General features: G+C 57.1%; 1 protein-coding gene across 1 annotated transcript; it reads right to left on the reverse strand.

Annotated features, from left to right (window-relative positions):
- Positions 1 to 877: 877 nt before the first annotated feature.
- DENND2D (DENN domain containing 2D) lies at positions 878 to 13,612 on the reverse strand. Its single transcript, XM_065854496.2, has 12 exons — positions 13,480 to 13,612; positions 10,009 to 10,190; positions 9,354 to 9,466; positions 9,188 to 9,257; positions 8,109 to 8,186; positions 7,874 to 8,014; positions 5,582 to 5,730; positions 4,545 to 4,722; positions 4,035 to 4,076; positions 3,275 to 3,365; positions 2,609 to 2,848; positions 878 to 1,711 (listed from the first exon to the last, which is right to left on the reverse strand). Exons 1-12 carry the CDS (start codon positions 13,535 to 13,537, stop codon positions 1,650 to 1,652), a joined length of 1,404 nt encoding a protein of 467 aa, XP_065710568.1. The 5' UTR covers positions 13,538 to 13,612; the 3' UTR covers positions 878 to 1,649.
- Between the last annotated feature and the right edge of the window lie 243 nt (positions 13,613 to 13,855).

Below are 13,855 nucleotides of genomic sequence, written 5' to 3' on the forward strand. Positions count from 1 at the left end.
CACCCTCACCAGGAACAAGTTTCTGTTCAAAATTAAGTGGAACCTTTTGTGTTCCAGTCTGTACCCATTGCCCCTTGTCCTGTCACTGGTTGTCACCGAGAAGAGCCTGGCTCCATCCTCCTGACACTCTCCCTTTAGATATCTGTAAACATGAATGAGTCCCCCCTCAGTCTCCTCTTCTCCAGCTCCAGAGCCCCAGCTCCCTCAGCCTTTCCTCACACGGGAGATGCTCCACTCCCTTCAGCATCTTGGTGGCTGCGCTGGACTCTCTCCAGCAGTTCCCTGTCCTTCTGGAACTGAGGGGCCACAACTGGACACAATATTCCAGGGGTGGTCTCCCCAGGGCAGAGCAGAGGGGCAGGAGAACCTCTCTGACCTACTGACCACCCCCTTCTAACCCACCCCAGGTACCATTGGCTTCCTGGCCACAAGGGCCCAGTGCTGGCTCATGGTCACCCTGCTGTCCCCAGGACCCAGAGGTCCCTTTCCCCTGCGCTGCTCTCTAATAGGTCATTCCCCAACTTACACTGCAACCTGGCTTTAGTTCGATGTTCAACAGCTCTCAAAGCCAAAGCTGCCTGGCACTCAGCCTGCTGCTTTTTCAGTGTTTCTGTAAAATCTCTCACTGTGTTCAATACCGCTCTAAAAGTTGGATTAAACTCTATTTTTTTATAACATCTACAGGCGTGCACATGCAGATCTGCAGCCAGCACCAGCTTCCCCTCCTGCGATATTTATTCCCCAGACGAGTGCATTAGGAAAGGAGAAGAACCGTAATTTAGCTTTCAATCTGCTGCAGGCATCGCATGTCAGAGTCAGCGCTTCAACGAACTGCAAGCTTTTCAAAAGGCGTTGGCATCAAAACCAGAAACACAGAGGATGTCGACATGTTTTACTACTGGATTTAACAAATAACTTCCTCCCGACCCAAAGCTCTCGATCGGCCGTTTCCCTCCCTACAAAACACAGCTCGGGGGCCTTCACAGTTTGCTTATGGCACAAATAAATAACCCGTCGGAAAACAAAGAGTCTTTTTGTTTCTCTAAAGAGCTGAACTGGGCTGTAGGTGGTACCACCGAAGACAGCACTGGAGAGGAAACCGCTGAAATCCACCACAACTGCTCCTACTGGTATTGAACAATCTTGATAGAAAACACAGTGAAACAGCTAAGAATAGAAACCTCAGAAACTTATTCAATAGGATGTCACTCATCTGCAAAACCTACACTTATTTTAATTAGAAATAACACTATTTCCTACTCATCCTGTCTTTTTTTATCTCTAACAATGACTCTACAACCTCTGTTGTCCTGCAGCCGATTCCCCGTGTTCCCTCCCTCGCTGTGTGAGGTCCCGATGGGGCCCAAAACTCGGCGCAGGGCCCAGCGCTGCGTGTTGTGGTTTGTCCCCGTCACCGGCAAAATGGGAAAAGAAATCACAGCCCGCTCGCTCCCTCCCTGCCAACGCGTTTTCCAGCGCAACGATGCCCTGAGGGAGAAAAGAAAGGGCAGAAACTGGTGTTCGGTGCTGCCCACGCGTCTTGTGAGTCACAGGTGGGAAGGAACCGGCAGGATCCAGCGTGTTCTGCCCTTGGCGCTGGTGGGGACCTGCTGGGTGCCAACCCTGCTCCTCTGTCCCCAGGCCGGGCTTCAGGAGTCCCTTCGGTGCTTCTTCTGCTCGTGGTACTGCGTTATTTTCTGCTGGAAATACGCTGTGGATGAGAAAAGGTCATTAGTGAAATGCACCCAGGGGCCAAACCGTGCTGGGTTATGCACCCAGGTGACATCGGGGTTGTTGCAGTTCCACCATCCCGCTCACCTACCCAAAATGGGCTTTATTAATGTTAGCCTAAGTTTTTAATGCACGCGTTTGCTCCTGTCCAGTTTTTGTGTTTCCTCTCCAACCACCAAGAAAGCAGGAGACCCCAGGAATGCGAACAGCCAAGAAGGTGACGTGGATTGGGAATGTTACAAGAAAGCTTGGATTGTGCTATCCCTCTGTCCCAACCCTGGGCACACCCAGGTCCATATAAAGTCTGACCTAAACGGGCAGAGAAAGCAGCAACCGTGGTAGTGCTGGTGCTGAAGTCCTGGGGGCTGGGGAGGGACCCACCAACAGCACCATCTGCCGCTCGCTGCCATGGGGCAAATCCTGGACCAGGACATCACTGGCCACCAGAGGTTTTTTGGGTGGCTTCCTCAACTTCTATCATCCCTATTTGTCCTCATCCCAGGCTGGGAGGGGGATCAGCTCTGCCCAGTAAATCCCCAGAAAGGGCGAAGAACCAGCCTGGCTGCCACGGGTCCAGTGGCAGAGATGAGTCAGGGTTTGCAGCAGCTCCCAGCTGCTGTCTGCATCCCAGCCAAATATTTGCACTGCTACTGGCATGTTTGTCGAAACACTGAGCTCTTGATGTCAAGCAAAAGATATAAATGAGCCCAGGGGATTTTTTGATTGTCTGACATGGACAGAGAAATGCAGCTGTTGAGCAGATGGGTGCTACTCCCTGTCTAGAGCATCCTCAGCCTTGAGTGCATCCCGCCCTGCGCATGGGGCAGCTCCTTCCTGGTTAAGGGAGCTCTCCTGGAGGAAAAATGGGGCCATTTACCTTCCTGTGGGATCCTACTCTTTTCCGCTTCCTCAATAAATAAGGAAAACATGTTCGTCTTCACGAATTTCTTCACAAATTTGCGGTTGGTCTTGGAGGCGATGGCTTTGCAGAAGGCTCGCTCCTGGAAGGTGCCCGAGCCGTTTTTGCTCCACTTGATGTGCGAGGCATAGTGGCCGACCATGCGGACGAAGAACTGCACGAAGGCTTCAGAGACGAGCGTGTTCACCTGCTCGGACGCTGGAAGAGGACACGGAGCGCGAGGTGGGGATGGGACCTCTGAGCATAGAAAGGATGGGTGTTTTTTAACCCCATTGGTTCTCAGTCTCTGCATCCCAAGAAATTATTTGCTGAAAAGCTCCCTCTGCCAGTAAACCAAGATCAGAGTAATTTTGCTGAGGGAGCACTGGCTGTGTTTGCTTTCCAGGGTGGTGGCATCTTTATGGGCCAAATAGTGGCAAAACCCAACTGTTTCAGCAGAATTAATTGTTCCTGCTCTCATGCTTTGCAGGACAGGGGAAAGGCCAAGGGATTTCTCTCCTGTCATTGCATTTTATTGCAAATGAAGGCAGAAACATCCCAGGCCAGGTGTCTTCAGGAAGTAGTTTTGCAGAGGACTCTGGCCATCTTGCATCTGTTTTACCATATATAAAGAGACGCCCTTACTGTGTATGTTGTTATTGTTGTTGTGCCTGTTCAGAGATGTCAGCATCTCGTTCTGCAGCTTGATGGGCAAGATCTCCTCCTCATCGCCGACCTACAAGGCAAAAGGGCTGTGAAGCACCCGGTCCAGGTGGGAACACAGCTCAGGTGGCTACGAGCAGCTGTTAGTGCAGCTCATCAATGGGGCTTTCTGCAGAGCTCGTTAATTAATTGTCATTGCAGGGTGATGCTGGGAGTGGGATGCCCAACACATGGACCCTGCTGCTACCACTCATGAGAAGAGAGATGCGATGGATCGAGACATCCCTTTCACAGAACCACAGAATCATTTTGGTTGGAAAAGACCCTCAAGATCATTGAGTCCAACCATTCCCCCACCCCTGGCACTGCCCCATGTCCCTGAGAACCTCATGTCCGTCTGTCCAACCCTCCAGGGATGGTGACTCCAGCACTGCCCTGGGCAGCCTGTTCCAATGCCCCACAGCCCTTTGGAGAAGAAATTGTTCCCAAGATCCAACCTAAACTGCCCCCAGGATTCGCGGTTTGGCCTCCCCAGTGCCCAGCACAGGGACGGTCACTGTCCTGGGCCTGCTGGCCACACCAGTGCTGGTCTGAGCTGTGGGACATTATCCCTGCATGGGTGACATGAAGATGTCTCTGCCTGCAAAAGCTGCTGGGTCATGGGGACCAAGGGTGGAACGGGGCCCGTCCCGGGGTGACCCAGGCCAGGCAAACCCACCCCCACCCTGCACGGGGCACCTACCGCCCGGAGGATCTTCCCTTCGCACAGGTCGACTATCAGAGCCTGCAAGAGAGCGGAGCAGAAGCAGGTTAACCCTAGCACGGCAGCCGGGCTTCCTCCCACTCCTTTTACCATCACCCATCTGTGTGCACAGCCCACTGGGGCAGGATCGGTCCCTCTGAGCAGGAGGGACCCGGACAGAGAACTGAGGCATCCCCCAGGGACTGTGTTTGCCCCAGGCTCGGTGGCTTGTCCCCACGCAGCCTTTCTTTGCTCCCGCAAGGCTGGGACGATGCCACTAGCCAGCCTGGCCCCAGGGTCACGGCTGTGGGTGCTGGGGTGGCCGGCAGCACCCAGGAGACATGGAGGTGTCACCCCAGGTGCCAACAGGACATGCAAGAAGCCCCAGTCTCCATATTCCTGGATGAGAAAAGGGTGCAAGCAGAGCCTTTCACCCCAGAGTCAACCAAACCCAGGGTCACCGACTAATCGACAGCTCTATCCAGATGTTTCCCCTCCCAGTTGAAATACCTCCTCCATTGGCTGGTCCAGGACCTGCTCCAGGTGCCGCATCTGGATGCCAACCATGAAGGGCGTGGGGCAGCAGACGGTGGCGAGCAGGCACTCGGGGACCACGGGGATGTAGGTGTGAGCCCAGGTGAAGGGGTAGAGGAGAGCGGCCACGGCGTGGATGCACTGCGACAGGACACTGCGGGACAAGGAGCCATCGCGGTGGCATCGCATGAGGTGGCATGAACCAGTACAGGGGAGGGGTGGACCTGCTGCAAAGCAGCTTTGCAGAGAAGGACCTAGGAGTCCCCGTAGACAACAGGGCGACCATGAGCCAGCAATGTGTCCTCATGGCCAAGAACCCAATGTTTCTTGGTGTGCATGAGGAAGAGTGTGACCAGCAGGTCAGGGAGGTTGTTCCTTCCGCTCTGCTCTACCCTGGTGAGGGCAGCACTTGGTCCAGTTCTGGGTTCCCCAGTTTAAGAAGGACAAGGGATTACTGGAGAGAGTCCAGTGGAGGGACACAGAGATGCTGAGGGGTCTGGAGCATCTTTGTGACAAGGAGAGACCAAGAGAGCTGGGGCTGTTGAGCTGGAAAAGAGAAGCTGAGAGGGATCTGATCAATGGATCAATATCTCAGGGTGGGTGTCAGAGGACGGACCAGACTCTGTTCAGTGGTGCCCAGCGCCAGGGTGAGGGGCAACGGACACAGACTGAAACACAGGAGGCTCCATCTGAACATGAGCAGAAACTTCTTTGCTGGGAGGTGCCAGAGCCTGGCCCAGGCTGCCCAGAGCGGGTGTGGAGTCTCCTTCTCTGAGCCATTCAAACCCCCTGGACCCACCTGTGTGATCTGCTCTGTGACCCTGCGTGAGCAGGGCTGGGCTGGGGATCTGCAGAGCTCCTGCAACCCAACCAGCCTGGGAGTCTGTGAAAGGGAATCTCACAGCTTGGAGTAAACATCCCACCCTGGCTCAGCTCTGTCCTGGAAGCTCTTTCAAGGTTGGTTTTCTTTGTTTGTTTTGGTTTTATCTTTAAGTAAACAGACGAGGACTCACCTCAGCTCCTCTGCCAGGAAAATGAGCCGTCGCTCCAACACAGCAGAGGCGAAAATGTGCAGGATGAGGTGGGGGCTGAGCCGCTGGAGCAGAGCCTGGAACTCCACGTGCTCCAGATGAGCATCCACCGGCCGCGTGAGCTCGATGAGCTGCAAGGACGAGCCACCAAACTCCGGGTTAGGAGGTGCGAAGCTCCCCCTGCACCGCCCTGGCGCCCCGAGATGGTGATTTGGGGGCAATTAATGACCCAGGGTTTGCAGCATCTGCATCACGTCCCTCCACAAGGGACAAACCTCATCTTGTCCTGCCTGGGGATTTGAGCCGTGCGGCGCTCAGGGTGCAGGGGAAGGCAGCGGCGATGTGTGCCAGGGCTTTTATTTATTGGGGCACTGGATATTTAACTAAAATGCCTCTTTTTTCCAGTGCTCACAAGCCTCTGGTAGGAGAGGAGCAGGGACGTGTCCCCATCGGGGTATCTGACAGCTCGTCCGTGAGCTTCCAGGAAAGGGAGGAGGGATGAGGGTATGACTTTCATTATAAAAACCACAAAAGCTTCCTCAAAAGCCTCTCTGGCAGCACCAGCTCACATATTCCCAGCTAGGATGGCCCAAAAGTGAATTATCTAGCGGATATTTGCAGGTGGTCTGTCTATTCTGTTGGCTTTGCCCCAGAAAAGTCTCCCAAATGGGGTCGATGCCCCTGCCAGGGTTAACAGACCCGTGCAGCTCAGGACACAGCCCTGGCCCCTCTCCCCAGATTTTGGGGGGGCATCCCCCTCCTCCATGGGCCAGGCTGCCTTACCAGCAAAGCAGCATCTTCCCAGTGAGGAGCACAGGGCTCGGCTGGGCTCCGCAGCCCATTTCCAGCACAACTCCCGCACTATCCCCAGCTCATGCAGCACCAGAGTTTCTTTTTACCCCTTTCCCTGTTTTCTCACAGGTCTTGACTCGCTCCAGGTCCTGCCCGGAGCCCCAGAGCTCAGCTCTTTCGAAGAACATCCCCATCCGTCCTCCCTCCCCGTCACCCCTGCTGCAGCCTGGCCTGCAGCCAGAGCATTGAGCAACCTGCGCAGCCCTTGCACAAGCCTTCCTGGATGAAGAAATCACTTGAAATTTGATAGCCAGCTGCTAAACTGCACTAGAGAGGAGGGATACTGCTCTCAGACCCATCCTGGCAGGACACATCTGGCTTGCTCAGCACCGAGGTTATTTTGCCCAGCGCCGGAGCAGATTCTCCCCCTTTTTCCACCCCAGCTTTGCCACAAGAGAAAGCAAAATCAGAAGAAAAGGCTCTGCCTGTGCAAGCCTGGGCCGTGTGTGGGCGGGATGAGCCCGCGGGCGCTGTGCCGGATCAGATCTGCGTTCCACAGGTGAGGGCTGGGCTGGCCCACGCCTGCGCCGTGGTGCTGAACCGCGCTGCCGAGGGGAAGCTGCAGTCCTTGACACCCCACAATGGCCCCACAGCACCCCAACGTTTCCTAATGTCCAATCTGAACCCCAGACGCTGCACCCAGAGGTGCGAATGCTCCCCGGCCCCCGGCACGATGTGTCGCTCTGATGTGAAAGCTGTGCAAGAACCGACGTGTTAAGAACCTGGGGAGGTTTTGTGCTGGCAGCTCTGGCTGGTGAAGCTGCAAAGGTGCTGCTTTGCAGGGATGCAAAGATGGGGCAGCATCACCTGTGGCCCCATTCTCATCTTTACTGCTGGCTGCTCCCTTCCTGGACCAGGAGGGAGGTGCCACTCCTGTTCATAGAATCACTTTGGTTGGAAGAGACCCTCAAGATCATGGAGTCCAACCATAACCCACCCCTGGCACTGCCCCATGTCCTGAGAACCTCATGTCCGTCTGTCCAACCCTCCAGGGATGGTGACTCCAGCACTGCCCTGGGCAGCCTGTTCCAATGCCCCACAGCCCTTTGGGGAAGAAATTGTTCCCCACATCCAACCTCAACCTCCCCTGGTGCAACTTGAGGCCGTTTCCTCTGCTCCTGGCGCTTGTTCCTGGGGAGCAGAGCCCGACCCCCCTGGCTCCAAGCTCCTTTCAGGCAGTTCAGAGATCAGAAGGTCTCCCCTCAGCTCCTGTTCTCCAGCTGAACCCCCCAGGTCCCTCAGCTGCTCCCATCACACTTGTGCTCCAGCCCCTCTCCAGCTTCCCAGGGCACGAGGCCCCCGGCAGCCCAACCCAGCACCCATGGGTGCTGCAGGAGTGGAAGATGCTCCCAGAGATATCCTGGGTTCCCCACATTCGAGCAGTCCAGGAGGTGCCACTGAGCCCCCGAGACCCCCACCAACCTCCGTGCCTGACTCGGGGATGAAGCTTTTAATGGTGACGGTTTTCCCTGGAGCTGGGAAGGGCGATTCCCGCAGGCCCTGCATGAAGGGGTAAATCACCGCCATGGAGATCTGGCGCCTCTTCTCCACCTCGTCCAGGATCTGGGGAGGGGAAACACGAGCTGTGAAACCCTGTCAGGCACTGGAGTGGCTGCCTGGGCCACCACCGCGCCAAACGGAGCCACCACGTCCCTACCTTGGAGAAGAGCCCAAAGCAGCCCAGGCAGCTGATGATGCAGAAGACCTCGGGGAGGCGGGCGCCACGGCCGGATGGCTGGAAGAGGATGGGGAAAGGGTTTGAGCATCTGTCCCCAGAGAACCCCCTGGCCCCACTCACCCCCACCCAAACACCCCACCCCACGGGGGCGATTTTCAGAGCTGGGGCTGAGGCCAAAGGTGCAGCTGATGCTGTAAAGCAGAGGGTGCCCAGGGAAGGCAATTCAGATAGCAAAGCTGTTCATCATTTTGGTGCAAAGTTCTCTGGCATGTTCCCAAACTTTCCTCCTCCCCAGACACGTGTCCTCTGAGACGTCCTGCCCCCCATCCCTGGGGCTTGTTCTGCCTCCTACTGAAACAGGGACCATCAGGATGAGCACCCAGGCTTTATTTCCCTTTCCAACTGGACTATCCCTCTGCTCTCTGTGCCTTCAGCCCTCCAGACATCCAGTTCCACCACCCAGAGCACAGGCCTGGATGCAGAAGTGGGTGGGTTTGCCAGGGTGGTGGGATCCAGCAAGTCACCAAGCCATGATGTATGTCCCTGTAGCTTTATATCCCTGTGGCTTTGTGTCCCTGTGGCTTTATGTCCCTATTTCAGCAGGCTGTGCATATATCAGCAGCAAAGTGCGATCTCCATCGCACCTCGCAGCCCCCGAGCCGGCCAAATCCACGGGATGAGAAAATCAACCACTGGTGAGAAGCCATTTTTGGGGATGGAGCTGAGGGCACCCAGCTCCCTGGCACCCGGCTGGGCACGTACATCCCCATCCTGATGGCGAGAGGGATTTGCAGCCGTTCTGACCACTATGGCCAAGGGAAAGGAGCCAGGGACACTGCAGGATGTTGGTGGGGAGGCACCTCCTGACCATTGCATCTCCTGGTTGCATTTCAGGTCCACAGCAAATGCTGTTTTCCTCCATCCAGCATCTGGCTGATGTCCCAGAAGAAGACAGCAAGAATAAAAATCCCTCTGAGCACCCCCTTGGTGCTCATAGTCATCTTTGTCAAGGCAAGTGGCTTTCTAAGGCACGTCCCCAAGAGCGGCGGGGTGCTCACCAGCAGCCGCCTGCAGTAGCCGATCTTCCTGCTGCCGTCCACGTCGGTCAGGACGAAAGAAAAGGTTTCACTGCAGAAAAAGAGAGGCAACATGTGGGGATGGGATGGCTCATCCAGCCCACAGCCCTTGGAGCTGGGAAACCGAGGCCGTGGATGGCGCAGGTACCTGGGGAACTCGGTGACCGGGGCCCAGTTGTTGCCGTCGGGGAAGCAGAAGAGGGGGATGGCTTGTAAGAGACGTTCCTCCTCCTCCTTCTGGCCCTTCAGCAAGTTCTCACGCTGGAATGAAGTGATGGCAAGAGTCAGGGTGATGGGATGCCCATAGCCCCAGGGATGGGGAGGGATGGGGTGGGAAGGGCCACGTCCCAAAGCAACCCCTGGCTCAGACCGAAGCAGAAGGTGCCTGCACATCCCTGGACATGCATCTCTCAAAAATCCCATTTTTGACTCTTTTACCCCATGGATAGTGGGGCAAAGCGGAGGCGCCCCAGGGTCCCTCTGCAAACAGGGGGTTTCCTCCTCTGCCACCTCTCCAAGGTGGGATTTCACCACTGTGGTCTCCCCTTTTGGGACAGGAGAGCAAGGAGCACACCCAGATTTTCCTCCTGGAGTTTGTGGCCCTGAGCTCTGATCACAGGGAGGGACAGATGGTCCCAACAACCCCAGCCCACTGCAGGCCAAGCCCTGGGGTTTGGGTCTGCGACTCCAGGGCACAGGGGGTTTGTCTGTTCTCCTGCCCCAGCTTGAGTGATGGGGAAGAAGCAACAGCTTTTCCTCTAAATTCAGAAAACTCGTCTTCCCGAAAACAGGGGACTAAATACCTTTGGGAACTGGTAGGTTATCTTGGGTTTGTAACACCCGTCTGACATCTTCAGTGACACCACCACCAGGTACTCGAAGAAAAACTGTCCAGCAGAATAGAAGACGGAGCTCCGCTCTCCCGGCTTCCCCGGCAGCACCCGCGAGGGGTTGTTCTCTGCAGCGGAGGCCTCCTCTTTTCCTTCTGTAGCCAAAAAACACCCCAAAACCAACAGATCAGCATGAAAGGTGAGGCCTGGAATAACCCTGGTAGCAGCACAGATGTAGAGCTACACGCGGACTTGGTGCACAGGGTGTTTTGGTCCCTGACAGGGACACGTGGGCACAGGACACAGGAAGGAAAGAGAAACGGCTTTTTGGGGTCTTTTGGAGAAAATCCAAGTGCTGTCAGACAGCCCCAGCATCCTTTGCCCCATCCCAGGGAGGGCAGAGGGATGCTCGGAGAGAAACCAGCACGTGGGACATGCAGAAACCGTCTGTGAGAAGGTGTGGGAATGTTTCTACAGCGGTTAATTTGCTTCCCTTAGGGGGGGGAAATAAAACAAACCAGCAAACAAACACCCCAGATCTTGTTTGAGCATCTCCAACGAGATGAATCCCGACCTCTAACTGCCAAATGTCCTGGGAACTGTTGATTGCAAATGAGGGTTTTCCCTAAACCGCGGCTCCCGAAGCAAAGCAGGTCCTGAGGTGACACCCTGTTTCTTGTTCGGCTGGTTGGGGAGGACAGCGGGGGAGCATCAGCCTTCATAACCCGAAAAACTAGAAACAAGAGTGAAAAAGGCCCAAGCTGACATGGGGAAGGGCTGTGGGACGATGGTGGGGGGGCAGCGAGATGCCAGGGCTGGGAAGGAGAGGAGGGAAATGCCAGCAGGTGGGACGCGCCACACAAATCCCCAATTCCCGGCACTGGAACTTGGCCTTGGCTCAGGTTATGGTCGAACCGAAATGTTTGAGCTGCTCCTTGAAAGGAAAACAAATAGGTGGCTGGATGAAATCTTGCCCCGCATCCTGGCGTTTGGTCCCGGGCTCTTTCAGTTGTGCCACAGCTTGACAGGACACCAACCCTGTCCCTGTCCCATCCTCCTCCCCACTCCGTGTATCCCGCAGCTCCGCAGCTGCCTCCTTTAGCCTGAAAACACCTTTGGAGCCCCCACTCCAGCTCACTGGGAGCGGATGGGAGCAGCAAGCTTGTCCGAGGAGGTGACACTCACAGTCCCGCCATGGGACGTCCCTTCCCAGGGACTGGAAGCACCTTTCCCAGCTCAGGGCGGGGAGATGCTCAAATCCACCCCCGCGTGCACCCCAAGGCTGCTCCACCTCCGCATGCAAAGTCCTTCCTTTTGGCAAGGTGCGATTTATCCCAAAGAGAGCCCTGCACAGCGAGGGGAGCGCAGGAGCACCCCGGGGGTGAGACCTGGCTGCAGGCAGCTCTGGTTTGTCCTCAGCAGGGATAATCCGGGTGACAGCCCAATAAATTGTTCCAGGCCAGGGAGAAAATGTTGACAAGATGCACTTTGCTTCTCCTGCTCCTCCTTGGGATGCTCCAGTGATGGCTTCGGCATCCCAGCCTCCCACTAAGGGGCCAGGGCAGGAGGTTGTTGCTGGGGGAGCTCCAAGGAGCTGGGGGGCACTGCTGTCCCACGTCCTCACTGGACACTGGTGTCAATTGTTTCCCCGTCACAGATTGCCAGGGTAGGGTGAGAATCTGGTTAAATCCTGCCTATCCAGCCCCATCCTGTATTTCAGAGAACACAACACACACTCTCAAGCAAGGGTTGGATTTGCATTGTGTTCATGGGATTTTCAAACAGCCGAGTAAAACCCGCTGCTCCGGGGAGGCCGGTCATGCAGGGTGCAGATCTGCCCCTCGCTGATGGATCCATACACTCCCCAAAACAACCTGATGTGCCGAGCCCTGCCCAAAGCATGGCATCCCCTGGCAGTGCTCCCCTGCACCGGGTCTGCCTGTAAAGCCCTTGCTGGCAGAGCCTAAATCCCTCGGGGACCACAGAACCCCATCCCTGGGCTACAAGATGAGCTCTAGGGGTGTACAGGGCCATGCACCATTGTGCAGTGTCAGACGGGTTTAATTTGGCATCAGAGCTCACAGCACATCCCCAAATCAGCAGGATTCGCAGTCTCCTGGGGACACAAGGCACAGCTTTGGCCAATGACTCTCCCATAGCCCAAGCGGGGAAGACTTGGGGACCATTTCCCAGTTCCCCTAGCAGTGAGAGCATCCCCAGCGAGAAGAGATGAGCCAGGGGACCCGGGGGGCTCACACAGCTCCTGGATGGGAAGCGGCTGCTGCTAACGTGGATTTTCACCCCTCCTTCCACCAGGCACGGAGAGGGCAAAGGCTGGTGCACCACGGCCCACGCGGCACCGGGGCCACTGGCATGAAAAAGACGTTTTCCTGCACAACCAGCTTCCCGGATCAGAGCAGGGTTTTGTTATCAGCCGAGGGCTGCGCTCAGCCCCACGTTTCGATGCTGCACAACCTGTTTCTTTCCTCCCGGTAAACTCCCAGGCTGTGGTGTGCCAAAAATCTCCCAGCCTGGCGGACGGTTTGCGGGGGTGTTCTGCTTCCCCAGCCGTGTGGCCACCCACCTGCCCCAGCAGAGAGGAAATGGCTTTTGGTTTATCGAACCTCTTTTGCTGAGCTTGGAAAAACATCTATCACACCCAGAGCACAAAACAGACCTGGGGGGGGGAATTGCAATGAGCCTGCAAATCCACCACAGGTTGCCCCAACCTGCTCGAAGGAAGGCCAGAAACACCCAATGATCCATCCTGTATCTGTAGAAAAGCTCATAAACCCCAAAGGATCGATTCCTGCACCATCCTGCAAGGCTCCACAGCACCCACCTTCCTCGGGGACACCGTGCCCGGGCTGTCACCGGCCGGACCTGGCGTGTCCCAGCCGGTCTGAGGGCTGGTATGGCCACCTTGTCCACGGTGCCATGCTCCGGCGTGCCCTGCGACGCTGCGCTCGGTGGCCCAAGGGCTGGGAAAGCTCTTGGGGATGTGGTAACAGGGGTAGGGGGAACCCATAGGGGAGTGGGAACCCCACCCGGAGGCTGGGGTTGTCTATTTGGGACAGGAAAGGCTCCCTGGGGACAGGGTGCAGCTCCCAGGATGGGGTATGCTCCTGCGAGATGCGGGGCACTACCGAGGCGGGGGGATGGAGCGTCCCCAGGAGATGCGGTAAGTCCCGAGGCAGACGGTCCGAGCGGGGCTCTCCAGGGTGAGGGGACCGAGCGGTGCCTGTACCGCTCCCCCTGTCCCCGTCCCGACGGTGCCACCCGGCGTGGCCGCGCCGCGCTGCCCGGGAAAGTCCCCGCTCCGCCGGCAGCGTCGGCTCCCGCAACCGCGGCCCCGGTGCTGGCACCGGCACCGGTTCAGGCACCGACACCGATACCGCCAGCGGCACCTCCCGGAGCACGGCGCTGTCCCCTCCCCACCCTCACCTCTGCGGCCGGATCGCCGCAGGCTCCGTCGGAAGAAGCTGCCGATGGACGTGGCCATGGTGGCCCCGGCGCGGAGCGGAGCGGCCCCGGAGCGGAGCGGAGCGCTCGGCTTCCGCCCGCCGCGCTTTCGCTTTCCCGGGGGAGGAGGGACGGGACGGGGCGGAGAGGAGAAGAAAGGAGGAGCGGGGGGGCCGGGCCGCACCTGGCACCGGCTGGGCACCGGGAGTCCGCCCCCGGGCACTCAGATACCGGGGAGGGGAACGTGGGACAAGCGGACATGGGGGTCCTGTGAGCATCGGGGAGCACCTGGTTCACAGAATCACAGAATGTCAGGGGTTGGAAGGGACCTCAAAAGCTCATCCAGTCCAATCCCCCC

Source organism: Patagioenas fasciata, chromosome 21, assembly GCF_037038585.1.
Source record: "Patagioenas fasciata isolate bPatFas1 chromosome 21, bPatFas1.hap1, whole genome shotgun sequence".
Classification (NCBI taxonomy): domain Eukaryota; kingdom Metazoa; phylum Chordata; class Aves; order Columbiformes; family Columbidae; genus Patagioenas; species Patagioenas fasciata.

What these genes read in the sequence shown, in the direction of transcription:
- DENND2D (XM_065854496.2), bottom strand. Translation starts at nt 13,537, where the DNA reads ATGGCCACGTCCATCGGCAGCTTCTTCCGACGGAGCCTGCGGCGATCC. An exon ending in GCTACTGCAGGCGGCTGCTG is followed by an intron (nt 8,187 to 9,187) that starts GTGAGCACCCCG and finishes ATCCTCTTCCAG; the next exon opens with CCATCCGGCCGTGGCGCCCG. An exon ending in CAACAATAACAACATACACA is followed by an intron (nt 2,849 to 3,274) that starts GTAAGGGCGTCT and finishes GTCCTCTTCCAG; the next exon opens with CGTCCGAGCAGGTGAACACG.